Consider the following 27,583-nt stretch of genomic DNA (forward strand, 5'->3'; position numbering starts at 1 on the left):
TGAAAATACGCTTAGAACTATTAGTTGCAAACTGGTGAAGTATTTTAATTTAATTGAAATCGCTTTTATTTTGAAAACGAACCAACAGGAAAAACAATGTTCAAAGCTCGTGCAGCAGACGGATGTGAAGGGTTGAGCTTCTCCCTCTAACTTGTCCAAATCCTCACTTTTACAAGCAAGAATTCAGCAGTCATGGCATCCGCGGTGCATATCAAGGTAACAAGTAACTCAACATTGCATGTTAAATCGCTAGAATTAGTGACAACGTCGTTTTTTAAAAGATCCGGATAAATGAATCAACCAGGTGTGCACACGCTACGAACCCGGAAGTACCCGGAAAGTATCTTTGCTGTTAGCATCACATCGCATTTGTGTTGCTATTTAAAGTAATTGGCTGTGGTTTAATAACAAAAGTCAACGTATGAGTGTTAACCTGGAGGTTTATGTGTGAAATTGCATTTGAATGAATGAATGAAGTGTGAGCCGTGTGGGACGTGGCACGTGGCTGCTGCAGCTGTGAGCCTCTGCAGTGACAGCTGCCATAGGTGTCTGCAAAAAATAACAATAACAAAGTCTGCCCTCAACTTTAAATAAGTACAAATACCGTGATTTCATTCAGGGTTATGGTACTTTAAAGTTTACTCTGTAGTTTTGCTTATGTGTGTGTCCAAATGTTATCTGCAACTTTTTACTTCAGCTCCCCTCCACATTTTCCTGCATCTCTCAGGAAAATTCACTTTTTACTAGTTGCAGTATATCTTTCAACTATAGTATCCATGTCAGTCTTGAAGCCATATTGCACATCCTTTTTAGGGTTGAGGTCTGGGCTTTAATTAGGTCATTTAAAAATATTTAAATCCCCCCCCCCCCCCCCCCCCCCCTTAGGTTACTAGAATCAGAATTAGAAAGAAGTTTATTGCCAAGTAGTTTAACACACACACGGAATTTGTTGTGGTGATTGGTGCAATACAAAAGACCAAATAATATTAAAGGAAAAAATGTAAAACAAGTTGGTTCTAAAGTGCCGAAGTAATACATAAGATAAGAAATCCTCTAATAGTCCCACAGAAGGGAAATTTACAGATTACAGCAGCAAAGGGGATAGTGCAAAAGACAAGAGGCATCAATATCACACAATAATAATAAAAACACTATAAACAGTATATACAATAATAAGAAAAAGGAGAATAAAAATAAGTAATAAGAAATACTAGTATATAAAAAAATAACAGATGGATATTTACAGATGTTATTTGCATAATTGCACGTTGCAGAGAATGATATTGCACATTATTTTCTAGTATGTACATTTATTGTCAGGTTGTTATGTTTGTGGTCTACTGTGAGCAGTGCTGGTTGTGTAGTCTCACAGCTGCAGGGAGGAAGGATCTTCTGTAGCGTTCCTTCACACACCTAGGGTGAAGGAGCCTGTCACTGAAAGAGCTCTCCAGCGCTCTGAAGGTCCTTCATGGGGTGGGAGTCCTTCTCCATCATGGATGACAGCTTAGCCATCATCCTCCTCTCTCCCACCACCTGTACTGTGTCCAGAGAGCAGCCCACGACAGAGCCGGCCCTTTTGATGGTTTTGTCCAGCCTCCTTCTGTCTGCAGCTGTGATGTTGCTGCCCCAGCAGACCACTCCATAAAAAATGGCTGATGCCACCACAGTGTCATAAAAAGTTTTCAGGAGTGTTTGTAATGAGTCTGTAGGAAAAAAGAAATGTACATGAGGTGACCTGGGATGTGCGTTAATGTGTCCAAAGTCGGTCCTCGAGGGCCGGTGTCCTGCATGTTTTAGTTGTTTCCCTGCATCAACACACCTGATTCTAATTAACGGTCGTCACCACCTTGTCATCAAAGTCTGGATAGTTATGTTGATGACCAAGCTCCTTGTATCACGGTTTGATTAAAAAAAGGGAAACATCTAAACATGCAGGACTGCGGCCCTCAAGGACCGACACCCCCTGCGTTAATGTAATGTAGAGTGGGGTGGGGGGACCGTCTGTGGTAGACGGGGGAGAGGGGGGTCCGGGCCCTTGTTGATGAGGCTACCACTACTAATTACTACTACTGTCATTTAGCAGATGCTTCTATCCAAAGCGACTTACATCTGAGAGAACAACACAAGCACAAAACCACACAGGGGGGTCCAGCTGGATCAGTGCTGGTCAGACTGCTGAGAGTCCAGTTGGACGCAGGTGCTGCCATGCCCGTGCTAGAATCCTTCGCCCAACCCAACAGTCCCTTTATACAAGAAAGCTACGTCTAAAAGGACACCATCTTGTCATAAGTGCATGCAGCTTTCTCAGTGCTGAGTACTGCAAAGAGCTGGATCTTCTAACTAATTCTGATGGGCAGAGATGTGTTCTAGATGCAGAAGTGCTCCTTAAAGACTGAGCTGAGTCTCTAGTTTGCTCTTAAAAGTAGGTAGGTTAAGTTCCTACCAGAGAATTTTAACCCATTGGCAGAAACATTTCAGAAGTTGCCATTGACTTGATTTGTAAAGCTTCCTCACACGTGTTTCAGAGTTGGGGTGGGAATCTTTTACTGTCTCACGATTCGATTCAAAGTTTATTTTTGATTCAAAAATAACCAATTCATAATGATTTCTCCTTTTAATTTATAGGTGTGCGTACGAAAATAAGAGTACTTCTCTTTAAATGAAAAATGCTACCCGTAAGCAAGCGGCCTCCTAAATATTTCATGAAAGGGCCTTCTGCAAGAATAGAACTGTGCAACTGATTTGTGTGATTTTCAACATATGATGAAAGAAAACCAGACATGAATTGTGTCCAAGATTACTGTCCATTTTCAGCTGCATTATCCAGGTTCTTTTGTAGGAAAAGAAGCTGATCCACATGGGCTGCAGTAAGACTGCTTCGCTGTGCTGTCACTATATCCCGAGCAGTGGAGAATACTCTCCTGCAACGCTAGTGCCAGTAGCATTTAACGAGCCAAGAGAAAGCTGTCTCATGGGTCCTCCACTAGCTGAGAGGACAGATACAGTATGAGGCTTCCAGATACTTCTCCTCTTCAACTCTGATGCTGATGCTCATCCATTGTTGCAGTGTCTTCTTTGTTTAGGTGGTTTGCGCGCATGCGTGCATTCCACAACGACTGCGTGGTGACATCTGGAATAATAGGTACAAAATGGAGGCCCACAATCAGCGTATTTGTTTTATTTTTTAATATTATTTAAAATAGATTTTGGGACATTTTGATATCGAGTCTGAATCATAGTAAATTAGAATTGCAATTCTTATGTGAATCTTTTTTTTTTTTTTTTTGACAGACCCCTATCTAAGAGTCAAGTCAAATTTATTTATAAAGCACATTTCACATTATGAGCATGGACTCAATGTGCTCAAAATACATAAACAAACAAAATTACAAGTTTACAATAACAGAAATAGATAACAAGTATGACAAGAGAAAAAACAATAATAACCATAAACAGTGAAGAAATATATTGGAACAGTTGATGGTGGTAGATTTATGGATGGCTTGGAGTCGTGGAGAATTTGGTTGACATTTTGCAAGAAGACCATTGCCTTTTTGATATTTCTAAAGTGCATTATCATAATAGACACAAGAGGGAAGGAAAGAGCCACTGCTCTTTAAAAGCCACCTTAACAAAACAGTTGATTCATTGGGAGCTTCTATCATAGTGTAATGTCATTCATGAGAGAGACTTGTCTGACAGACTCGTAAAGACAAGATATAAGTTGGGAGTGGTGAAAAATCTTGTGGTGTATCTGATCACTGTGGTAGTGTTATATTTATAATACAGTAATTCAACAACATTAAAAATCTTGCTGTGTAAAATTGTCTTTAAACCATTTAAGTGTTGCTTTTCAAGCAGATGGAAATGGTTTTCCCTCAATAGTTTCTTAGCATTTAGCAAGATGGTGCCACCACCATACATCATTGTGAGGATGGTGTTTTTGAGATGGTGGTGGGGGGAGTGGCAGCTAGATGGGGCCACTTAAAATTTTGGGGTGGCACACCAAAACTATAAGGCATAATTTCAGTGTTGTAGTAAAGGGGCCTGAGAATGGGGCAGGGAGAGGGCTGGTAACTGTGCCATCATAGGTCTAGAGCTGCTGGCTGTGCATTTGGGATGAAATACATAGTTAATGCTACTGCAAATGTATACTGGACTGAGGGGTGGCGCCATTGTTTTGAGATGTTGAAGTGTCGTGTTTTTAGTACCAATTTTCCCTGATAGCAGAATAGTTTAGTTTAATTAGACCTTTTGAATTCTTCCACATACTCTCATAATAAAAAAAGTCCAACTTTGTGGAGTACACTGTAGGATATTCACCTGAGTACATACTTACCTACCGGTACTTACCATATTTTAAATAACTCAAGTTTCCAGGTGTCACACTAACCAGTTGCCTGAATAAGTTTGAACTGGCTTCTGTGAAGGCACAGTAAGCCCTTCCCAAATGATTTAACTTCCTACTCTATGCCTAAGGAAGTCCAGCTGGCCTGGGAAGAAAACTTATTTCAGCCACTGGTAACTGTGTTCTTATTTTTTAATTATGTTTTTAACTCAGTACCCAGAGTTAGTGATTGGAGGTGAAAGTAAGGGCATGGAGAGACCAGTAAACATAGCCTTGCCTTTGGGTCAGCTGTCGTCATCATAACAGACTGGTCATTGTCAGCATCACTGTAGATCCGACACCAATCTGTCACTGTTGTGCTCCATTTATCCACCACTCATGAACAAAGACCATGAGATATTTAAACACTTACTTAACTCTTACTTGTGCTTAAAACTCTCCGCACTTCACCTCCAACCCAGAGGGAACATTCACATTGAGTGAAATAGTAAACCATATGAAATGTGCATGCCTGACTTTTTCATGAAAATTTCTTTTTAGATTGGAATAATTGGAGGCTCAGGGCTGGATGATCCTGATATTTTGGAGGGAAGAACAGAGCGTTATGTTGAAACACCATATGGGAAGGTATGTTTTCTTTTTACTCCAGATTTTTTATGGCAGAGCAAAAAAGAAACGTATCTTCTGAACTGTTTCACCATACAATAGTATTTAATTGATTTATTCTGCTTCTCTTGAAAAGCCATCGGATGCACTGATACTGGGGAAGATAAAAAATGTGGACTGTGTGCTGCTTGCGAGGTAAGGGATGGTGTTACCAGTATATGAATCTATGTTCTTCATCGGCACCATCTAGTGGAAAGATTGTGCACCTGTGAAATACAGTGGTATTGTGTGTTGTTTGCATGAACCCAGTTTTAATCTGAGGTGTGCCATTCATAGGCATGGGAGACAGCACACCATCATGCCATCAAATGTAAACTACCGGGCCAACATTTGGGCTCTGAGAGAAGAAGGCTGCACACATCTCCTGGTCACCACGGCCTGCGGCTCACTCAGGGAGGAGATTCAGCCAGGAGATATTGTCATCATCGATCAGTTCATCGACAGGTTAGTGGGATGCACTGATACCTATTATTAGGGCCATTTCTGTTTTTTTTTTTTTTTGTTTTTTTTTTTCCCCCCCCATGCATTTCTATATGTCTGCAAGGCTTGTCAAATTTAGAAGACAAATGTGAAAGTTCAGGAGTTGATGTTCTCAGACAATTAATACAGTTGACATTTTGCCTTTTTAAAATATATTCATTTTCGCTTATTTTTTTTTTAAAGTTATGCTTATTATTTTGAAGTATTGAGGATGGTTGTTCTGTCAAAAAGGTCTGTTTTAAGGTTCCTTTTATATCGGGAAGAGAGGCGAACACCAACATGCCCCAATATCTGACTGTTGTGGGTCAATATTCAGGTTGCTGGTTTCTAAAACTCCTGTTTTGATCGGCTTTAATGGAAATATGATACTTGTGCAGTGGGTCATCTGTAACCTCTGTAACTCTTTATCTTCTCTGCCAGCGTTATTTCACCTTTATAAGCCAGGAAAAAAAAAAGATTTCTAACATGTGATAAACTGTTTCAGAGATTTTGTTCTACAACAAAACCCGGTGTTTTGCTAACCAATAGTTATTCATGCGTAATTAGTCATGATCAAGTTTGAATTCACAACAGTTGGATGGTAGAGGACTTAAGTTGTGATTGAGTTGTGTTTTAACCTAACCCTAACCCCACCGGCTTCATTATCCAGACTTTAAATTATACTCATTACTCTTTTTTGTAACAATGTCACAAAGTGCAGGAAGTCTGTATTCCTCTAATAATCTTAACTAATGCCCGATTTTACTATATTTTCTTTAACTCCTTTGCATGTTGTGTCATTACAGCAGCATCCAGCACTGCTATAAGTGACACAGTGTAGTAGTCTTGAAATGTAATTACAACACTGGGCGTTGTTTGTTTTTCATTAATTCAGCCTTATAACGGACATTGAGTCTGTCCATGAATCAGTTGAGGGAAATTGATGATTGAAGCTCAGCTGACTCAGATTTTTAACTTGGTAGTTTTGTTGTTAGATATTTACCACATGTTAACGGCTGCTGTTAGCGTTTACTCTCGGCTTGCTGCATCTTCTCAGATATCTCCCTAACAGGATTTGCATTGGTTGTGAAATGTGAAACTAAGAATGACTTAATTCCTTCCTACTTTAACACGAGGAGTCTAAACAAAGCTTTGTGGGAAAATTGTAAATTTTTCTTTGAGACGTTATTTTCTCTGACCCGAGTCACACTGTTTTCTCCGGGCTTCAGTGAAAATAATTGATACTTTGGCATCCTGCAGTTCCAGTATGATGACAGATTACCTTTTGCTACTGAGATATTTTTGTAAAATGATGTGGCTTTTTCCTGTGTCTCATGTTTCGTTCGGTGAGTCACTTTGTCTGAGTTGTGGGAATCTCAGATTGCAGATGTTATTTGGTCACTTCACATGGCTAACTACAGCTCCTTACAGACTACCATTGTCAGCAAAATGAGGCTGTGTAGTAAATACATTATAGGGTAATTCTAATTAAAATGAGTCTGGTAAGAAGTTCAGAGCTTATAGACCTTAGTGTTAGCAAACAGAATTTTTTTTTTTTCAGTTTTATGCTCATTTTGAAGGCTTCTGTTTGTGGTACGCGTTTTTCTATTTCTTTATCCCACATTTATATTAACAGCATTATGATAAACAGCACTAAGCCTAATGCTTTAAAAAAACAACTTCCTCCTGAATGACGTAAATGATGTGACTACAGTTTGGTTAACAAAGATAACATTCATATTTGTTGTGCCATGGCTGTTGTTTCTCAAAAATGAACACATGTTTTTGTTATTTTGTTCGTTTGTTTTATTTTGTTTTTTAGATAACGGATGTTTTTCATTGTCACAACAAAACATTCTGCATTGAATTTAATTTTTTCAAAAACAATGATAATTGTTAACAAGCTAAATGGTTTGAGTCCTTTACTACATGCTGCGCCTGACTCTCAGTAATCATGAAGGAAATAGTGGCACTGATTTAACTTCCTGCAAGGAGCAGATCGTAGCTCATAAACGAGTTTTCTTCTGTGTGATACTGGCCAAAAGAAGAGAGGGAAAGTAAATTGGCGATTGGCAGTGTATAAAATGGAAAGATTACATTACTGACAGTGTAAGTTACAACACCAAAAAACCTCAAAACCTTCAGTTTAGTGGGCTGGCATGAAAAATAGTTGTGGAATTTGTTAAAGCAGAAAGTATGTTGTGCATTTTAGTTTGGAGTTAATTCATCACTAAGGATGATTAGTGCTCAAGAATGAGCAGCTTCACCGGCAGAGATAGCCAGCAGCAACGGATCTGCAGACCAAAACATTACGCTCCAGCATTCAGGGTGGCCCACGGAAATGCTCAGACAGAGAGGGAGATGAAAAAAAGAAGAAGCACAGAGAATAGGAGTGACTAGAGGGTAAATAGTTGGTGACTAATGCGTAGAAGAAAATAACAACAATTCATCATAAATAGACATGATTTAAAAAAAAAAACAAAAAAAAAAACAGATTAGTCAAAATCCAAAGTTTAATAACAGGTTTCCGTTGATCACAACTCTTTAACATGCCAGGTATTTTTTGTCAGCAGTTCAAATTGTTGTAGGTGATTGTTCTGTTGGTACGCTTCCTGGTAAACATTTCTCGGTTTCATGGGAAAGACTACATTCTTAGTGTTTTTAAGGCCCTCGAGACATACGAACTACACTGCTTGTGTATCATACGTAGAGCATGACACTGGTGGAGTTGTTCCCTCAGAGCAGAGCACACGAATTCCATTAACAATGTGTTTATTGAGAAGTGCTGTTTGACTACAATGCCTTATTAACAATGAGTTGGCATACGGCTGGTTGAAGTGGTAGAAGTGGTAACCTGCCCTCCCACATTTCATAGCCGGTGGCTTTGCTGTCGGTGATGGTTGAGCAGATGAACTACCAGTATCACAACTTGTGTATCAAAAATGAGGAAGTTACATGTTGAGACTTGTTCAGACTTGTTCCTGGTCATGTGACAGCCTGTTTCTCGCCGGCCTCAATCCGTCTCATCGCAGCTAAAAAACATGTGTACAAACGAACGTCTTGGTTACTTTAAAATGAGGGCCTGCTTTGTCTGGTCTTAACTATCTCTTACAGTTTGAAAATGGCTCATGCTAAAGGTTCAAATCCTCACTTTAACATTCATTTTTGTTTTCATTTTTTCTTTGCTACTATAGCTGATCTTTTTTGTGATTAAAATTACAGAATTTCCTTATAGTGGCAAATGCCCATCGTCTTATAAGTATGTAGGACAAAAGCCAGAATACCTGGAGAAAACCCACGCAGGCGTGAGGAGAACATGCCGATGGTCATCAACAACACATCACAGGAATAATTTAGACAATTTACATGATATGAGAATCATTCATTTCAGCAGCAATTCAGAAATAGCCTTGCTGCTGAAATGTCTGACCAAGATAACGCAATTTCTTATCTCATGATCGGGTATTGTACTTGTGTCATTGTTTGCCCAACACATGTGTTATTTGCCTAACCAAGGCAAGCTTGTAAGGGAGTATTTAAACACTGACTTTAATCTTTCAGTGTCAGGGGTGTGAGCAAGTGGCAGGGTAGGGCATCAGAGGTATTCATATTTAAGATGTCTAAGATAATTGTTATGACTCTGATCCCTGTGAACTTACAAGTAAGCCATGCTGGCTATTTATAAAATCCTTTGAAAGTCTTTTAGATTTCCCCATAACATAATGATCCACACTAGGGCTGTTCGATTAATCGATTTTAAATCGTAATCGCGATTATGTAATTAGAACGATGTTAAAACGTGAAACTCGTAAAATCGATTTTTCACTTTTTTTTTTTTTTATTTTTATTTTTTTTTTTAATTGGAAATATAACTTACTGTATGTTTGCAAGTGCTGATTTGCTGATTTTTTTTTTTTCAGAGATAAAACTTTATATTTTATTATATTTTTTAAAACTTTTTTTCAACTTATTTTACAGAGTTTTGCACTTTATTCATTCATTTTGGGGCAAATGTTCAATAAAAAAACAGCATATTTGAAATCATTTCTTTGCCTTTTGTCAATTCACTAAATAATCGTAATCGAAAATCGGATTTTGAGAGAAAAAAATCGAGATTTTATTTTTGGGCAAAATCGAACAGCCCTAATCCACACTATCTGCTAAACATTTGAACACACTAGCTCTTTTCAGAAGTATTCATTGTTTCAGTATTTACATTGTGGATAATACTGTAAGAAACAGTTAACATGTGTGTTCGATCTGTGTCTTAAAGCATGTAAGTAATGCTGTTTGTCATTTTGGTAGCCCTTGTTGCTGTATAGGTTTGGTGGTGTCAGGATACTGGCTCATAAGGGGTGAATTGTTCGGGGATGTAGCTGCTCAAGTGGCAGCCTGTTGCAGTTGCTCCGTCAAATGGTGTCCTTTGTATCCTGATGATAAGGTTGTTTTTTGTTGTTTTTTTTTTTTTTACTCAGCTGTTTTTCCGTCAAAACTTTTTTTTCTTTTTTAAACTTTTGTTATGGTGAGTATCCATGGCGGTGGAAAGATGTTTACATGTGGAAGCGGCAGATTGAGCTTTGCAAAGACCAGATCAAGATAAAAGAGGCCTCAAAAGCAGATGAGTTCTTGATTATCATGGCGAGTGAGAGATCCCTGGGAGATGGAATGGATGAGAGTTAAGCTTTGACAGGATCGTGATTATCATGTTTTGAAGACGTGGCTGCCGGAGCACGTTCTGGGCTCGAACATCCATCTAAATGGGGATTTTGGACAACACAGACAGATTAAAGACTTCACAGAAGTCGGGCAGCGGTGCTTGCAGTGCTTGTGAACAACAGATGCTGTTATCCAGGACATGTAAAGGAAAATCTCTGCACGCCACATGTTGAACTGCTGACTGTTGAGTTTTTATCCATGTTGTCTACAGAGAATTAACCTGTCACCTGCTGGTGCTGCATGTGGCATTATCAGAACAGCTTTTTCCTGATGGCAAACACCACACTCTGTGTTCATGATGATCTCTGGAGATCCACTCTCCAATAGTCTCACCCTGTTTTTTAATATATATATTTTTTTTATTTAACTTTATTTAGTTGTGTGGGTGTGTTTTTTTTTTTTTTTTAAATACATGTTCCTGACTAATTACTCTGCAACAATATACCATTTCTCTGTGGGGATTAATAAAGTATTATTCAATTCAGTAAAGTCTAAGCTCAGATAATTGCACAAAATTACATTTTAGTTTTCCATTTATCTTTCAATCTTAGGGTTTTGATTTAATTTCCACAACAATGCTAGTTATGTCAAACCTTAAAAAATGTCAGTGTGTTAAAGGTTTGAATATCAAAAACTACATCAACAGCTACGTGTCTCAGGATTGTTTTACAATGTCTGAAATGGTAAAATGAATAAATCAGCAGTCCAAACTTTGTACATGTACTTTCTCAAATTGAGGATAGAAGCTGAGGAGCTACAGGCAAATACAGGAAGATTGTCGTCAGCTCACTGCGGGGACTGTTTCGATCTTCTGTGTGCCTCTGATTTGTCCGCTTGATGAGCTGGATGGAGACAGGATGGCTCGGTCCCTGGTGCAACAGTATATACTCTGCATAGCTGGGGTTGAAGGACCATTGTTGGGTTGAAACCTGAGAAAAGACTGCTTAAATTCTGTTAATATTTTATTATCCTGGAGAGATTAAAAGGGAATGGTTTAATGACGTAAACTGTGTACAGTTGTCACAATTATTAGATATCTTTTTTTTTTTTTTGATAACTGCCAGCAATGATTCTGTGTGCAGTTAGAATCTTTTTCTTTTCTTTTAGCAATTTAGTAGTCTTTAAAGCCATAATATTCAGACTGCTGATGGGTAAAGTAACACTGCTCGTCTTGCTACAACAAAAGGCATTTACATGTTTGCCACTTTGAGAGTTGCTACCTAAATGTATCTAAACATTTTTGCAGAGAAGTCTCCTTTCCCTCACTCTGGGACAGTGTCTCAGACTGCAGAGATAATACTGTGTATCATTTTGGTAGCTCTTCTCAGTGTTTTTAATATTGTTAAAAGTGCTTTCACGTGAGTTAGAAACGCTGATAAGCTCCAGAAGAACAGCAGCCAAACTCAGAAAGGAAGTTTAGAAAGTGCTTAAAGGCCATAAAGAGAGTCTAAGCTCTCCATCTGACTTCTATACTCACCATATACCCATCGTATACCCATCATGTACTGTATTTGGAAACAAACCCACTCTAAAGAGACCCCACTATGATGTCTGCTGAGTCTAGGAAATGCCCTTTTCTAGTCTTGTTGGATCTCCTCGGCATTTGACACTGTCCATCATGAAATCTTGCTAACAAGACTGGGTGATTTGGTTGGAATGTCAGGATTTGTCAGGTACGAGTTTTATGGCCCTTTTGCACTAGTCCCACCTCAGCTCGGTTCTACCCGCCACGGCCCCGTCTTGCGCTTTTGCACTAGGGGCTGAGGCGGGTAGGGCCGCTCCAAGCCGATACTTTTTCTGTAACCATTCTGGCGAGGTTCTAACCGGGCTGAGCAGGGACTATGTCTGACGTCATCACCCTCCACGCCACTGATTGGTCGGGGGTGGGGCCGTCAGACGTTTGAATCAGGAAGCGGGAGTCAGCGCGAGAGCGGCTCGCGGCGATTTTATTATAAAGCGCAAACGTCTGTTTGGTGATCCAACTCTGAGGTGCAGATGTTCATAAACCTGGTGGCTGATGAGAGAATTAAAAAAGGGGATGTAGACGGGCTGTTTTACTCTCAGCCGCTCGCAGCTCCAGCTGATTTCTCATCAGCGCCGACATGAACAAAGCGGTTGCGCAATCGAGTACGTCACAGCAGCTTCACCCCAACCTGCCCGCTTCTCACCTGACTGTGGAAAAACAAACGGGGACAAAACGGGTAGAGGCGTGACGAGCCGAGTCGGGCTCAGTAAGTACTAGTGCAAAAGGGCCATTAGTGTTTCAGCAATCCAGATCTGGTCTGACTGGATTTGCCATGCGGAGTACCTCAGGGTTCGGTTTTGGGCCCACTTTTGTTTCTGTTGTATGTTCTACCCTTAGGAAAGAAAATCCAGGAGTTTTTTTATGTTTCGTACCACTTATTTTCAGGCGATATCCAGTTGTAGTTATTTTAAGGCCTTTGAGATACAGACCCCGTCCACACGTAGCCGGATATCTGTGGATATCTGCTAAACCGGAGATATTTTCCTACGTTTTGACCTGTCATCCACACGAAAACGCAAATAAACGAAGGTTTAAAAAAACTCCAGGCAAAGTGAAGATTTTTGAAAACTCCGTTTATGTAGATGCGTGTAGACACACACAACCGGAGTTTTGCGTTTTCGAACGTCACATTATGAGCCAAAACAACAACAAATCTGCTCTGACGTGCGACTTTTGTTTACTATAGAACTACAGATGATCCAGCATCTGTTCTCCAAGCTATTTATTAAATAAATGGTCTCTGGTCTTGACCACCGCTTACTGCGTTACACCGACGCAGAGCCTACACCGTAGGGTACGCGGCGACGCGCACCGTACGGTGTAGGGCCCGCGGAGCCGCCGCGGAGCCCGCAGAGGTGCAGCTTCCACGGGAGCCGCAGATGATCTACAGGTTAGAATGCTTATGAATGTGGTTGAAAACGCAGATCTTCGGTTATGTGTGGATGCAAATTTTTTTATAAACGGAGGGGGAAAATATTCGTTTTTAAAAATACCCAGCTACGTGTGGACGGGGTCTCAGAAATTGAACTCCTTAATGAGGTGCCTTGTGCAAATAAAACAATGGCTTGGTGCAAACTCTCTGCATTTAAACCTGAGGTGCTAGTGATTGGCCCTGATGATGCCATTGCAGTTATCAACCAGTCATTAGGTAATTTGAGTGTTTCATCTAAATCAAGCCCAAGAAACCTGTTATCTTTTGACAAAGAAATGTCATCAGAACATCACTCTAAGCAGCTGACAAGGTACTGTTTCTACAAGTTGAGGAATATTTCCAAACTAAGAACGGTTGTTTCTAAAGATGATCTTGAGTTAATCATTCATGCATTTGTGTCATCTTGTTTAGACTACTGTAACCGTTTATTTTCTTGTCTAAACAAAAAGGAACTGCCTGCGGCATGTCAAAAATTCAGCAGCAAGGCTGCTGACTCGCTCTAATAGAAGGGCTCACATTACACCAATCCTAAAAACACTTCTTTTCGTTGTAACTTAAAATCCTGACATTTACAGCTTTGCATGGTCAGGCTCCCTCCTACAGTATGTTAGGGACCTATTACACTCCATCTCGGAGGCTGAGGTCATTGGACCAAAACTTGCTTATAGTCCCTCGTACCCGTTTTAAGACGCGAGGAGCTCGCTCCTTCCAGGCCGCCGTACCGAGGTTCTACAATGATGTCCCACGGTCTTTATGGTGGCTGGACTCCATTGACATTTTTATTAACAAAACTAAAACCCATCTGTTTCTCCAAGCATTTAAACATTTAAACAAAGAGGGTTGTTTTATGACCATCATGTTGTTTTTTTTAATTTTTGTACATTTTTACTCAGAGATTTTTATGGTATCTTTTTGATTTGATTGTATTTTACATTTATTGTATTGTGTTTATTCTTTTGTGAAGCACCTTGTAACATTCCCCTGTCTGGGAAAGGTGCTACTGTATATAAATAAACTTTACTTACTTACACTCCATATCCTTCAGGGCCTCCTGATTGGTTTCTAACTTAATGGTACATGACACTCAGGATGCTTTTACATGTTCTTTCTTTATGTTGTCAACTCATTTTTACGGCATGAGGAGGACCTACACAACATGAGGCGGCTGGTCGTCATAGGGCTAACCAGTATAGTCATTTATAATTTAAACAGCTTTGATCTTTATAAATTGAATCTCTTATTTTAAGGTGAAGGTGGCTAATTTAACCAAACAGCATCTGTAACTTTTCTGATATTAAATTCCATCTCATCCGTTCTTCTTCTCTTCGCCAGGACTACCAAGAGACATCAGACGCTGTATGATGGGCAGCCCACCAGTCCTGCAGGTGTGTGTCACGTCCCCATGGCTGAACCTTTCTGCAACAGAACTAGAGAGGCAAGTCAAAGAGTCATTTGTTTATAATTTACTTAAACCAATGTAATAGTTTACAAACCCACGCTGCTGATGCAAAACCTTGAGTCATCTTCCAGCAGTGCTCTGGTTGCATAAACTGTGCAGCTTTCACTCACACGGTGGTCATGTCGTTATAGTGGTGGAGAAAAGATTTCTGACCTGCTCTAAAACATCCGGAACAGATGCGGGATGAAAGGCTGTTAAAGGGTCTCATTCCGGATTTTGATGCGTCATAATTCTCAAATATGTACAGTATCTCTGTTGAACTGTAAAAAATCTTCTTATGTGTAAAATTCAATGTTTTGTTGGTCATAGTAAGGATTTCTGTTGATGATTACATCTGTCTCTAAAATTAAACGGTAATTTAGCAGCAGTAGACTAAAATGGTATATAGATTGCACAGCATACCAGATGGTTATTTAGAATAAGTGTACAACTCCTGTTTACTCTTTCCTAGGGCTGGGCGATATGGACCAAAAGTCATATCTCGATATTTTCTAGCTGAATGGCGATACTCGATATATATCGATATTTTTTCTGTGCCATAATTGGGGTTTCCCCCAAAGCATTATAGCATAGCATCTCTGTTAGCTTAATTTTTTTCTGAGGCAAACCCTTAAAAAAAGTTTTAATACAAAGCCTCGTGTCAAATGTCACACAGGTTCCTTTATTAACAGAGGTCTGCACAATATCAAAATGTATAAAACAAATGAAATAAAAATAAACTGCCTGCATATATAGAATAAAAATGCTTCTTGAATAAAATAAAACAAATATCCCTTTCCTGCATAACAATTAAATTAAAATACACTGTGCAATTAATACAATGTAGACAGTAACAGGCAGACTTTTCCACTGAGGTTGACAGTTGTGCAAATAACAAAACATTTGTGCAAATCTCAAATGAAACATTCAAGTCAATTTGTCACAAAATAAGCTATATCAAAATCATAAAAAAAAAAAAAAAAAAAATTTAAATCGATATAAACGATATTGTCTCGTACCATATCGCGTTTAAAAATATATCGATATATATTAAAATCTCGATATATCGCCCAGCCCTACTCTTTCCTCTGTCATTTTGATAACAAAGGACATTCTTATCCGTATAATCCACTACAGGCTTTGGTGGAGGTGGCGCGGAGTCTGGGGATCAAGTGCCACGTTCGAGGGACGATGCTGTCCATCGAGGGGCCTCGCTTTTCTTCCCGGGCAGAGAGCCTCATGTTCCGCCAGTGGGGCGCTGACGTTATCAACATGACCACCGTGCCAGAGGTGGTCCTCGCCAAAGAAGCTGGGTTGTGCTATGCCAGCATTGCCATGGCAACAGACTATGACTGCTGGAAGGAACACGAAGAGGCAGTGAGTGATCAGATAGTTGTTTTGTGTCTTGTGAGTCTGGGGAAAATATGGTGGCGATATATTCGGCCTGAATCTTTTATGCATTTTGCATCAAATGCTAAAGAATTTTAAGTGGACTTTAACTTGTCTATATTTACTAAAATAATCCAGTCTAAAACTAATTCACAACATTCAGATCACAACAAATGTCTGGTTACACGCGATTAGATAACTACCTAGTGTCACCAAACAACACAGATGGAGCATTGATTGTAACTTGACGTAAGATCACTGAGCTGGTTGTCAGCACATGTGCCAGACAGACGGTATCAAAGGCGGAAAGTTTAGTCCTTACATTTTCCAAACGCTTGTAAAAAGGCTGTCACTAAAAAGATAGTGAGACGAACGCATGGAGCTTCACAAATGTACTGCTCAAAACAATTCAGGGAATGCTTTAATCACACATCAGAAAACGATTGATTGAAAATCTTTACCGATATATATACAGTTTGTCATTTGCTTCAAAACAAAATGCTATTTTTTTCAAACTAATAATTCAATAAACAAAATCAGATTATAATCCCAGAATTTAATCTGACTTCATGTTGTACTGTAACGATGAAATGTTCTCTTTATTTGGATGCAGTATATTTACGTTGCACAATAATAGTCTGATAACGTTGTGCACCGCCGTTGGACGAGAGCACGAGTGTCTGCGTCGAGTTGTGCAATAAAACAATAATTTTTGTAATTATATCCACTTCTCCCGTGATAGCTCTGAGACAGTTAAAGGTTTGATAGGATTTTATTGCATGTGTAGAAGTTAATCATTGACCTGCGGCCCACGTCTGCATATTTGGAGTTTGGTTTTGGAATGCTTTTATGAGTTCCTTTTTAACTATAGTTTTTTAAAATTCTGTGTAGTTGAAGTGAACAACATTTTTAAATACATCTTTTCACCAAGAAAAGCATTTTCAGGCTAGATTTTTCACTTTTAATTTAGAGATTTTCAGAGGTTTTTGCCACCATTTCTGCACCATAATTAGACGCCGAGAAAACACGGGTCCTTATGGTTTCCAGAGAGTTCCTCTGTCAGCCACTCTCAATATCACGCTTGATATGGTGTGTGTGTGGGTGAGTTTTGAGTTATTTGTCACCGATCCAGCACAACTCGCAGCTCCACTTCCGAGTTCCTGCAGCTGACCTCTTCCCCCTCCTGTTACCACATCCTTCCGCCGCCCCCCCCCCCCCGTTCACTCCCTCCCAGCCTCACACTACCTCCTGGCCTCTTCATGCATATTCCCCCTCCACCACACACCCCCGGTCCACTCGGCTGCCAGCCTCCGGTGGAAGCCCTGCCAGAGGAGGTTGAGTCACACTGAGTCATCAGCTTCACTGTCTTCATCCTGATAAATACCATTTAAAAACATGAGCGTGACACTCAGACAAAGGACTTAAAGGAAGGGTTAATGAAGGTTATAAGGGGTAAATATGAACACAGGATGGATGTAATAGTGTAACTGACTTTCCTCTATACTGGTTGGTGCGTTTTAATGAATGACCTATTTGATAGTATCACATGATTCCTTTATGCAAAGTTGGAAAAGAACAAAACAAAACAACAAGCGGCTTAGACGTTTAAAATAATTACATGGACTGGTTTCATTTAGGACAAGATGAATCATTGATATTCTGTGTTCTGACTTGTCCATTTAATGTCATCTGTAAACATGCCTCCCTTTTTATGTTTCAAGCCTCCAACACACTCCAGAAAATCCATAGTAATGTTGCCATTCCTTCTCACAACACTTGAGACATTTATCCTTGAGTTTACAAAGTAATGAAGTGTTTACTTTCTACTGATATGTTGTCACCACATTCTTTCTGATAATAATTACTGAAAGCAGCAGTGAATAAAAAGGTTGTAATCTGATGAATGTGATTGATAGCAACTATTTTGGAGATGCTAAAGTAAATTTTTGTTTTTTTTACAGCTGTAAACGATTTATTGGAAAGGATGATGGTGTACTATTATCTATTAAATTTCATCTCCTAATAAAAAATGAAATAAACAAACAGGGTGACACCATTGGCACTATTGAGAGCTTGAAGCTTTGGGTGCCTGGGTCTTGTGTATTTGGAGGGTTTTTTAGTTGATAATGAACAACAAAATAAAAACCTGGTATATTATTTGCAAAATTCTGATACAGCCGTGGGTTTGGATCACTGTGAACTGAAGCTGGAACAAAAATGAGGCATTCCACAACTAGGCAGTCCATAGTAATGTTGCCATTCCTTCTCACAACACTGGAGACATTTATCCTTGACTTTACAAAGTAATGAAGTGTTTCTACTGATATATTGTCACCACATTCTTTCTGTCAATAACAGGGGTTTTTGTTGTAGATGCGTTCTTGTCATTTTAAAATTCTCCACACATTCTTTATTTGGAGACAGGTCAGTACTGTTGGCAGGCGAGTCAAGTACTAGTACTTGCAACAGGTTTGGTGGTGGTATAAATAAACTTGTAATGTAACTCTAGTTTGCAGCTGTTCACCTCGCTGTCTTGGACTCAACATAAACATGGCATACTGCAGCTTCACTATAATGTGCCTTTAGGAACTCCCAAGAAGGTAAAGGTAGACTACTTTTGTGGACTTTTATTTTTTATTCAATGCACAGAAATGTTCGATTTAAATATGCAACCTCTACGTATCTTAGAATATTTTCAGTCAAATTAAATATGATCGCATTTTCCCATATTGTAGTTTGTTAATAAATTGATGGGAAGAAAAATTTTTCATTGTACCCTAATGTAATCAATAACTTAAATAGCCAACATTTAATAACTCGGTAGCAAACATGGAGTTAAAGTGAAGCAGAAAAAGGCTCGTTGCAGATGACAGGCTCAGATCGTTTATCCAAGTGTCCGACATAATTCAGAAGAACTCTTGAAAGAAAGACGCTTTTTGTTTCATTTCTTGCAGTGACTTGTCTGATCCGTTTCAGTGTCTTGTGTCTTTCTGTGGAATTTGCAGCCATGCTATTAGATGATTGCAGAAAGTCACAACGCTTGTCATCAGAAAAAATAATTTACTTTTGTAATTTTATCCATAGAAATTGAGAAAGATCCACCATTAAATTAGTTTACACGTGATGCTCTTCATCAAAGGGGCCCAATTGCAAATATTTTTGTGCCTAAGTAGCATGTATCTTCAGCAAAACCAGGGCACTTAACAAAATAAAAAATGAAAAAAAAAAAATCCACAAGTTGCTTTTAAGACATTAATAACAAGTTGCGGTTGTTCTGAAGCAGGAAAACAGCCACTGATGAACTGTACTAACCTTCCCAGATCTCTATCCATCCATGCGTCTGTTGGATACGGTGGAAAAGGTAACACATGAACAGTAAGCAATGTAAGTGACGGGATCTGATAAAAGCAAAAATGTAAACAACAAAAGAAAACACGTCTCCCAACCCTGATCCATGGCCTCGTCTCCATGGGAAAAAATAAGTAGAATTTTTGGGATGTATATCTGGCCTAAAATCCAGAAGTAGATGTAAATAAAGCTGATGAGACTAAATACAAGAACCTTGATTCTGAAGTGAAAGAAGTCAGAGTATGAATCACTGTGGGGGGTTTTTTCTCAATTATTTTGTGTGAAATGCAGAGTAACTGACATATATGAGATGTTTGATTTAGTTTCTGTTTTCCTTCTTGTTTTAGGTGTGTGTTGACAATGTATTGAAGACAATGAAAGAAAACGCCAACAAAGCAAGCAGCATCCTGCTAACTGCAATACCTCTGATTAGTCAGATGGACTGGGCTCAGACAATGAAAACCTTGAAAGTAAGCTGTCAAAATCGCCATGATTCATGTCAGATTAGCAACATTTAGGACTTACTACGAGGGAGGGTTTGTTTACTATTTGGACGGCTTTAACTGAATTGTAATTTCCAGTCATTCTGTTTCAAATTGATGATTTGATTTGTCTGATAGGCATTTCAACCATGCCAGTGCATGCAGCGCCGCTTTGAAATGGCGTTGTTAAAAACTTTTTTAGGAGAATGAAGTACTTCCTTCTGTGAGGCAGTGTGACATGCAATGTCAAAAGGCATATTGTAATCATAAATCATCTTATTTCCTCATTAATAAGTCATTGCATATTTGAATGACACTGAAAAAGGTACAAAACTTCAAACCTTTTTAAACTGGTTGCATCCTCAGCATGTATTTGTAGTAATATAAGATTAAAATCCAGAATTTTTCGCAAAAATTGGCAGTACGCCCTATAGTCAGTTGTACCTTTTTTTATATATTAATTTTTTTCTTGTGCTTACTGACCTCAAACTAATTTTATGTGAAACACTGCACTCAAAAATATGTAAAAATGTTTTAGTGCGACTTTGTTAGCGATGAAGCTGCTCTGCTTCACTTAATGTCGGACCATTCAGCTGACACAGGGACGTTGTATTAAAGTCCTTGGTGGGATACGGGTTGCAATGTCAGACAACGTTAGATAACTAATTATGTAGCGCGTGGGAGCAACCATCTTCCAATATCAATGTTACCGTCAATGTTACCGTATTATTATTATTAGACGTCAAGCCAACGTTAGGTTTTTAGCGTAAACCCAATTTTCAAATCTACGTCATCATCCAATTATAATCAAATGTTGGAATACAACGTTGTTCCAACCTCACACTAACTTCAGGTGTCTGCTATCGCTGGCAACTATGAGCCAATCAGAGAACAGTATGTAGTACTACGCTTACCTCTGCCACTTTTCATTTGTGCATTTGTGGAAGACGAATGATTTACATGGATGATCGTTACAACTGAACGATAATATTATTTAGATCGAATTAGTTCAATAAATTTTGACTTACCAGACTGTTTTGTTTCACCTAATATATGTTTTATCATGCACCTTTTATAATGCATCTATGGCCTGCAAAATGTGGTAAATGTCACAAGCATTTAATATTCATACAGACATTATGTGTGTTGATAACTCATTCCTCACAGGAGAAAGTTGGAAATAATTTATAATATTTTCTTAATTTTGAAAAAAACGGTATTGTGGTTACCACGGTAGACATATTTTAATGATTTGTCCTGTATGAATGTACATTTGCCTAACCTATTACAGACAATGTTGAATTTTCTTCTTTCTGTTACAGTCGATGGTGCAATCTTCAGTCATGTTACCAAAACACTGAGTGTGAAGGGAAGAACAAAATAAGGAAAAAAAAAACAATAAGAATACCAGACACCACCTGCACCTACTCTGGCACAGACGTGACGTCCCACTCCGCTCGGCCTGTGGATTTGTCATCGGTGAATCACAAGAAAAAGTGCCTCACACAGAAATTGCACATGCTGCGTATTCAGTGTCTTTTGTCAAGTCAAAATAGATGTATAAATCCCCCTTCTCACTGATTCACAGCTCACTCCCTTTCCCTGGAATGTGTCATCCTATCATGTGTTTTGGTAAAAGCATTTCAAAAGTCTTAAGATTATACTCAGCTTCTTCTGGATTTATATTTTTGTGTTCAGCAAAATTTCTATGTTCATTTCCTGTAAAGTATCAGTGAACTCACTTTTCCAGCAGGACACAAAAATGCTCAAGTTTACCACCTAAATACTTCAATTCAGCTTTAGTTACATCATGCCCCTTTCAAAGCTGAATCTGGGATTTTGCATGCCTGGAACTTATTGAGGTAAATTTTTAACTACTTATACACAATCTTAATACTGGGAATGTTTATCTGCTTTTGGGGGTCTTTTTAATCATGTTTTTTGGTCAACTTTATTTTTTCTTTGCACTCAACTATTATGCTTTTCTGGAATCAGAATAGCATTTAATTTAGGATTGAACTGTGCTACATGTATGCAAGTATTTTTGTAGTTATCAGCCAGTCGACAGTGTTTTCAGTACGTTTGAGAGATCTGCTGCCTGCATTCAAAGCGATATTCTGCTGTTTGAAATCGGTATTTTGTAAGTATGTTTAAGCCCTCTTTTTCTGCTCTAGACTGAACTTGATCTTTATTGTGTTGCATGTTCCACAAAATATATAAAGCTGCTTGTATTTCCGTTGTCTTTCCACAGTATAAAAGTCCCATGCGTTATGCATGTGTCAAATTACCTAAATAAAGATTAGTTTTTTTGACTATCCAAAGAACTGAGGTCATACTTAAATAAAGTCTTTGCATCTTGAGGACAATGGGCTACAGTATAAGTATTATTACTCAGTGTGGTCCTGAAGGAACGATTCCTTTTTTTCTGCAGTTCGGTTTAAAGCATTTTATTCATCATGTTTCGGTTTTCTGATCTATCATTTTCACCAACTTTGATTCATTTGACAGAAACCGGACTATGTTCAACATTGAATTACTGTTTTTATACGACTGCACAAATCTGTCAGCGGTTTTGTTTGTTTGGGCGAAAGTGATAAATATGCAATGCTTATACACGTGGGGGTTTTCTTTTTTGTGTGTAAACTGATTAATTTTTTCACTGAAAATGATCGCGCATCAGTCCATTTTAAGTCTAGCAGTTTATTTTATTTACTGCGCTACTGGAGAAGCGGTTCATGCGCATGCGCTCGGCATCCGTTCAAAATGTGGTTAGGAAAATAGAAAAATGTTTTAACCTTTTTTTCCCCTCCCCATTAGGCTGTAAATGAACCATAAACTCCGCTAAACCTGTAGCCGAATTCAAATGAAAAGTTAAAATAGCAGTGCTTCTTTCCTTGAATTGTCTCAACAGATTAAAATGACCCTATTGTTTCATTTGACCCGTTCAATCCACAGCATGAGAGATGACATTTTATCAAAGTCCCCTGAATATTATTTATCGACACGTTTGGTTACTTATTGAATTGGGCAACAGCGAAGCAGTGAGACATGAAATCCAAATGTGCAAAATATATTTTATATAACCCGGTATCAGGACTTTTTTTTTTTTTGTTAAATACCTGACATTACAGAAGTTTAAAAAAATACAGAAATATTAATATTTATTCTAAGGACAAAAACATACAATGCACAAAACCAAAAATACAGCATTTTTAAAACTACAGCTGAATCTGCAGGAAGAAATATGCATTTATAACAATATACTCTTATCAGCGACCATGTCAACAGCGCCGATCGGTTGAATATAAATAATGACACAAATTCAGCAAGAAAATAAATAGGAGAAATACAGCTCAGCAGTAAAAGCATAAATTATACCAGGCCTGGTCAGGGGTCGATCAGAACCGGGTGGATTAAATAAAAACATTACAGCGTCTCAGTTTTCCAGAGTGTCCAGGAAGGCAACGACATCTGCATGGCCTTCCTCCCTGGCTAAATCAGCGGGAGTGCAGTGTTTATTGTCCCTGGCGCGGTGCTCGGCCCCGGCCTGCACCAGCAGCCGCACCGTCTCCACGAAGCCCTCCCGGGCCGCGTCGTGCAGCGGGGTGGAGCCGGTGCTGCGGTCCCTCACGCCGGGGTCCGCCCCGTGGTCCAGCAGCAGCCGGGCCACCGCGCTGCTGCCCATCATCATCACCTTAGGAGGAGCACAGTTCAACCAGTTCACGTCAGGGGCGAAAATCCCGTTTCATAGTTGGGGGGGGACAATAAACAGTAAAATTTTAGAGAATAAATCCAGGGGGGGACAAGGAATAAAAGTTTTATCCTTCCTACAGCATTTTGACATTTTCAACTCTATCTCGCAAACAGGCAGAAGACCTTTCTTAGAGCAATACAAAACAATGGTATTAGGTGGAAGGTGGCAATAATACAGCACATCTGACATAGCCTAATACACTGCAAAAACCCAAAATCTTAACAAGAATATGTGTCTTATTTCTAGTTAAAATGTCTCATTTTTAGTTGAAAGCCCCCCGGGATTTTCGCCCCTGCGTCCAATCACTTGTTTTTTTCCTACAGACTCATTACTCCGGCACTTTTTTTTCCTTTAATATTATTTGCTCTTTTATATTGCACCAATCACCACAACATAATTCCTTGTGTGTGTTAAACTACTTGGCAATAAGCTTCTTTCTGATTCTGATTCTGATTGCTGTGCAAAGGTCTCCGAGTGTTTTATTAATGCTGCCATGACTTCCATATTTTATTTTTCCTTGTTTCTTAGCTACAATTTAAAAACCTAACAGAAGGGCACTAATTAATATCGATGCGTTTTTTTTCTATCGTTGCGCCGCTTATTCAAACGATCAACATCTAATTAATTTGTCCAGAAATGAATAGGCTACCTAAGGCTCTAAAACATTGTTGGAGGCCTGCTTGTTCTGTTTTCCTATTTTTACTTTGCGCGCAGAAATTGTAGACTAAATGAATTACAACAGCAACGCCGCCCTAAAAGCAAACGACACTTGCATCTATGGACATTTGCAAATAATAAGCCCCTCGTCCTAAAAAAAAAGGGGGGGGGGGTCCTAAAATCTCGGTAAAGTCACAACAGTTTTATTGCTCGGACAGGAATAATATCAGTATCAGGCCTGTTGCGCATCAACGGTCCATTGCGCACGACGGGGCCAAAAAGTGATTGCCTGCCAGAATCTGATTTCTCCCCTGAAAATTGCTCTTTTTTTACCTGCCAAAAATTGATTGAAGGCCAAATACAGTTAATGAAAGGTTGTTTCTACCTAAATATGATTTGATCTCATTCTCGAGCTTCATAATATAAACACTAGAGCTCACATGATTGCTTTTAATCCTTTTAAAGGACCATTACAACACAAAATAGGCATTTTCACCTGCCAAAAATTGATTGAAGGCCAAATACAGTTAATGAAAAGTTGTTTCTGCCTAAATATGATTTGATCTCATTCTTAAACTTCATAATCTGAAAATCTGACGTTTTAGCGCTATCGCTCGACGGGCTGCTGTGCGCGCTCCCGCGGCCAGAAATCAGAAGAAATCAGATTCTGGCAGGCAATCACTTTTTGGCACAACACCGGACCTATTTCACAAAAATATTGAAAGTATTTCCTAAAAAAAGACAACGGACAAAAATAAATGAACGGATAAGGCTTATGGACGGACAAATAGTGCCTCCAAATGAATAAGTCAGACTGTAATGGCCCGCGGAGGGTATTATTGTTATAATTCTCATAAGACTAGGTAAATATTTCTACACTTTACCAGCACATTATCCGCTTTAATCGACTTTATTTGTTTTGCTTTAGCTCTGTTATAAGCTGCCCCATGTGAAATCCATGTAGCAACTTTTAATCGGTTTTGTTGAATGTTATGTCACGCAAGCGAGCGAACTTTGTTTCGTTTCATCTCATTTGAACGCGGCTATGTTGTTCCTTCTGTTCGGACGGGATACCTACTTAAAAAAAAAAATGGACTAACTGAATTAAAACCAAACAAAATGCTTCATTTCGACCTGCGGTTTAACTCTGAGGGGGCAGTGCGTGACATGGAGACGTGTTTTCAAAACAAACAGCCGGTCTCGGACGCCCTCCTCCCCCCGGAGGTGCGTTTATGGGCGACTATCACCGTTTTACAGGCTTATAAAGCCGGAGTTATGGCTCTGCGTTACACCGACGCAGAGCCTACGGCGTAAGGCACGCGTCGCCGCGTACCTTACGCCGTAGGCTCTGCGTCGGTGTAACGTGGGACCATAAATCAGCCTTAATGATGAGACGCTCCCGGCGCCACCGACCTGCAGAGCGGTTCGCCCGAAGCAGTTTTCTCCGTCCACCGGAGCTCCTCTCCGCAGAAGAGCCTCCACATCCTCCGTGTCGCCCCTGGCTGCGGCTGTTGTCAGCTGATCCGCGAGGCTCATGGTCAGGTCCAGCCAGATCTGCAGTGAAAACACCCGCAGACGCGCCGCTGTGACAGGTAGCCCGGTGATGCTTGCACTGTTTTTGAGGAACGAGGAGCGCTCAAAAAACTGTAAGATACTTACAGCTTTGTGTCGGCGCCGGTCCTCCGGTTTGGCTGCTGCCTGGTCCCGGTTTTTGTCACTTACTCCGGGACATGGGTGGCCTGACAGCGGAGTAAATAGTCCGTGGCTGTCCGGTGGCGGATCGCGGAGTGTGTCTGCCCGGACTTGTCTGTATATTAATGAATGGGTGGCGTCATCCACCATTCCTCCGGTGGCTCTGCGCATGCGCACAGACAGCTGACTGACAACTGCGCAACAGTGCGCTCTTGCTCACAACTTTTCAAACGTTTGAAAGAGAAAACCAGGAAAAATATCTGTTAGTCACAAATATAATTTTTTGTGTGTGCGTGTGTGTTTTCCCCTGTTTTCTTTCTTCCTGTGGTTTTTTTCGCTTTTACACTTACTGAATACTTTATTATAGACTCAAAAGGTTCCATATAAAATACATAAAAAATACAGGTCACACATTAAAATACATGCAAACATCCAATGTTTCCATAGTCCAGATGTGTACCTTGTATCACTCCGTTTGATGTTAGATAAGATATCCTTTATTTTCTCCCTCAGTGGGGAGACTTATTTTGTTGTCAGCAGTACACTTAGCACACACATGTAGGGGAGGGGTAAAAAGACTGAAAAGTCAGAAATAAAAAATATATTAAAAATACAAAAAAGATACGTATAAAAATATGTATATGTAACCACAGGATATGAACAGTATATACAGTTAAGAAACAGTGCAGAAAAGCAGGTGGAGTGTTGTGAGGTAGACTGGCAGATTGACAGATATTGCACATCTTATATTATTGCACATGTTATATTATTGCACATCTTATTGTCCACTGGCTACTGAGAGCAGGCCTGGTTGTACAGTCTGATGGCAGCGGGGAGGAAGGACCCGCTAGTGAGTGCAGATAATAGACAATTTTCTGACTCATGGAGTCGACACATACATTTAAACATAAAATTCCTCAGCAGAGCATGGAAGGTGGGGACATAACAATTAACAAATAAAGTGCTTGCACTTGTCCATCTTGGAAGCTTAAGGAGGATCCTGAACACATCATTATATGCTACCTGCAACTTCTTTAGCTTGGCGGTGGTATAATAACACCAATTGTGAGCTGAGCCATGTTTTGATGGAATATTTGTTTTCTGTTTGAACACTCGAATGAGCCCATTGTGCTAATTTGTAATTATTAATAATTAAATGAAATATCAGAAAGATCTGAAAGTCCATGGTGAATTGTTATAGAAGTTTTGAGAGAACATTTTATTGAGCCAGGAGGGGAATTCACAGGCTAAAGAGCATAAAAGCCTTTATAAAACAAGTAGCTCCTCCTTCGGCAATAATGTAGACCAGAGGACAAAGTAAAGGAGCTGCACATGCTCAATCCAGTTTCCCCTCTGACTGATTTACAGTGTAGAAGTTACTCTTGCTTCATAAGCTATAAGCAGAAGCTCAGTTATGAACATGATATATAAATAGATGCATACATCTCTATTGCTACAGGTATGTACAGGTTATAACTATATGGAGTGCACAAATAACAATACACACAGTGACGCAAATTGTGATTATTACAGAAACATGTATTGAATATATACAATATAGCAGGTAGGATCATTCATAGTATGTGCAGAATGAACATTAGTGCAACAAGGACTGAGATAATGACCCTAATTATGACTAAAACAGGTTATACTGTATGGATGGATGACGTTGGAAGT

At 39.4% G+C, this 27,583-nt stretch overlaps 2 protein-coding genes across 2 annotated transcripts; one reads left to right on the top strand and one right to left on the bottom strand.

Annotated features, from left to right (window-relative positions):
- Positions 1-94: 94 nt before the first annotated feature.
- Positions 95-22,127, top strand: mtap (methylthioadenosine phosphorylase). The gene is made up of 8 exons (XM_061717271.1): positions 95-216; positions 4,889-4,975; positions 5,091-5,149; positions 5,291-5,458; positions 14,479-14,581; positions 15,722-15,961; positions 19,669-19,791; positions 21,126-22,127. Exons 1-8 carry the CDS (start codon positions 193-195, stop codon positions 21,162-21,164), a joined length of 843 nt encoding a protein of 280 aa, XP_061573255.1. The 5' UTR covers positions 95-192; the 3' UTR covers positions 21,165-22,127.
- Positions 22,128-22,868: 741 nt separating this feature from the next.
- On the bottom strand, positions 22,869-26,032 carry cdkn2a/b (cyclin-dependent kinase inhibitor 2A/B (p15, inhibits CDK4)). Its single transcript, XM_061717282.1, has 3 exons — positions 25,874-26,032; positions 25,628-25,768; positions 22,869-23,497 (listed from the first exon to the last, which is right to left on the bottom strand). The coding sequence occupies exons 2-3, from the start codon at positions 25,748-25,750 to the stop codon at positions 23,240-23,242; spliced, it is 381 nt and encodes a 126-aa protein (XP_061573266.1). The 5' UTR covers positions 25,751-25,768; positions 25,874-26,032; the 3' UTR covers positions 22,869-23,239.
- Positions 26,033-27,583: the final 1,551 nt, after the last annotated feature.

This window comes from Cololabis saira, chromosome 1 (genome assembly GCF_033807715.1).
Source record: "Cololabis saira isolate AMF1-May2022 chromosome 1, fColSai1.1, whole genome shotgun sequence".
Lineage (NCBI taxonomy): Eukaryota > Metazoa > Chordata > Actinopteri > Beloniformes > Belonidae > Cololabis > Cololabis saira.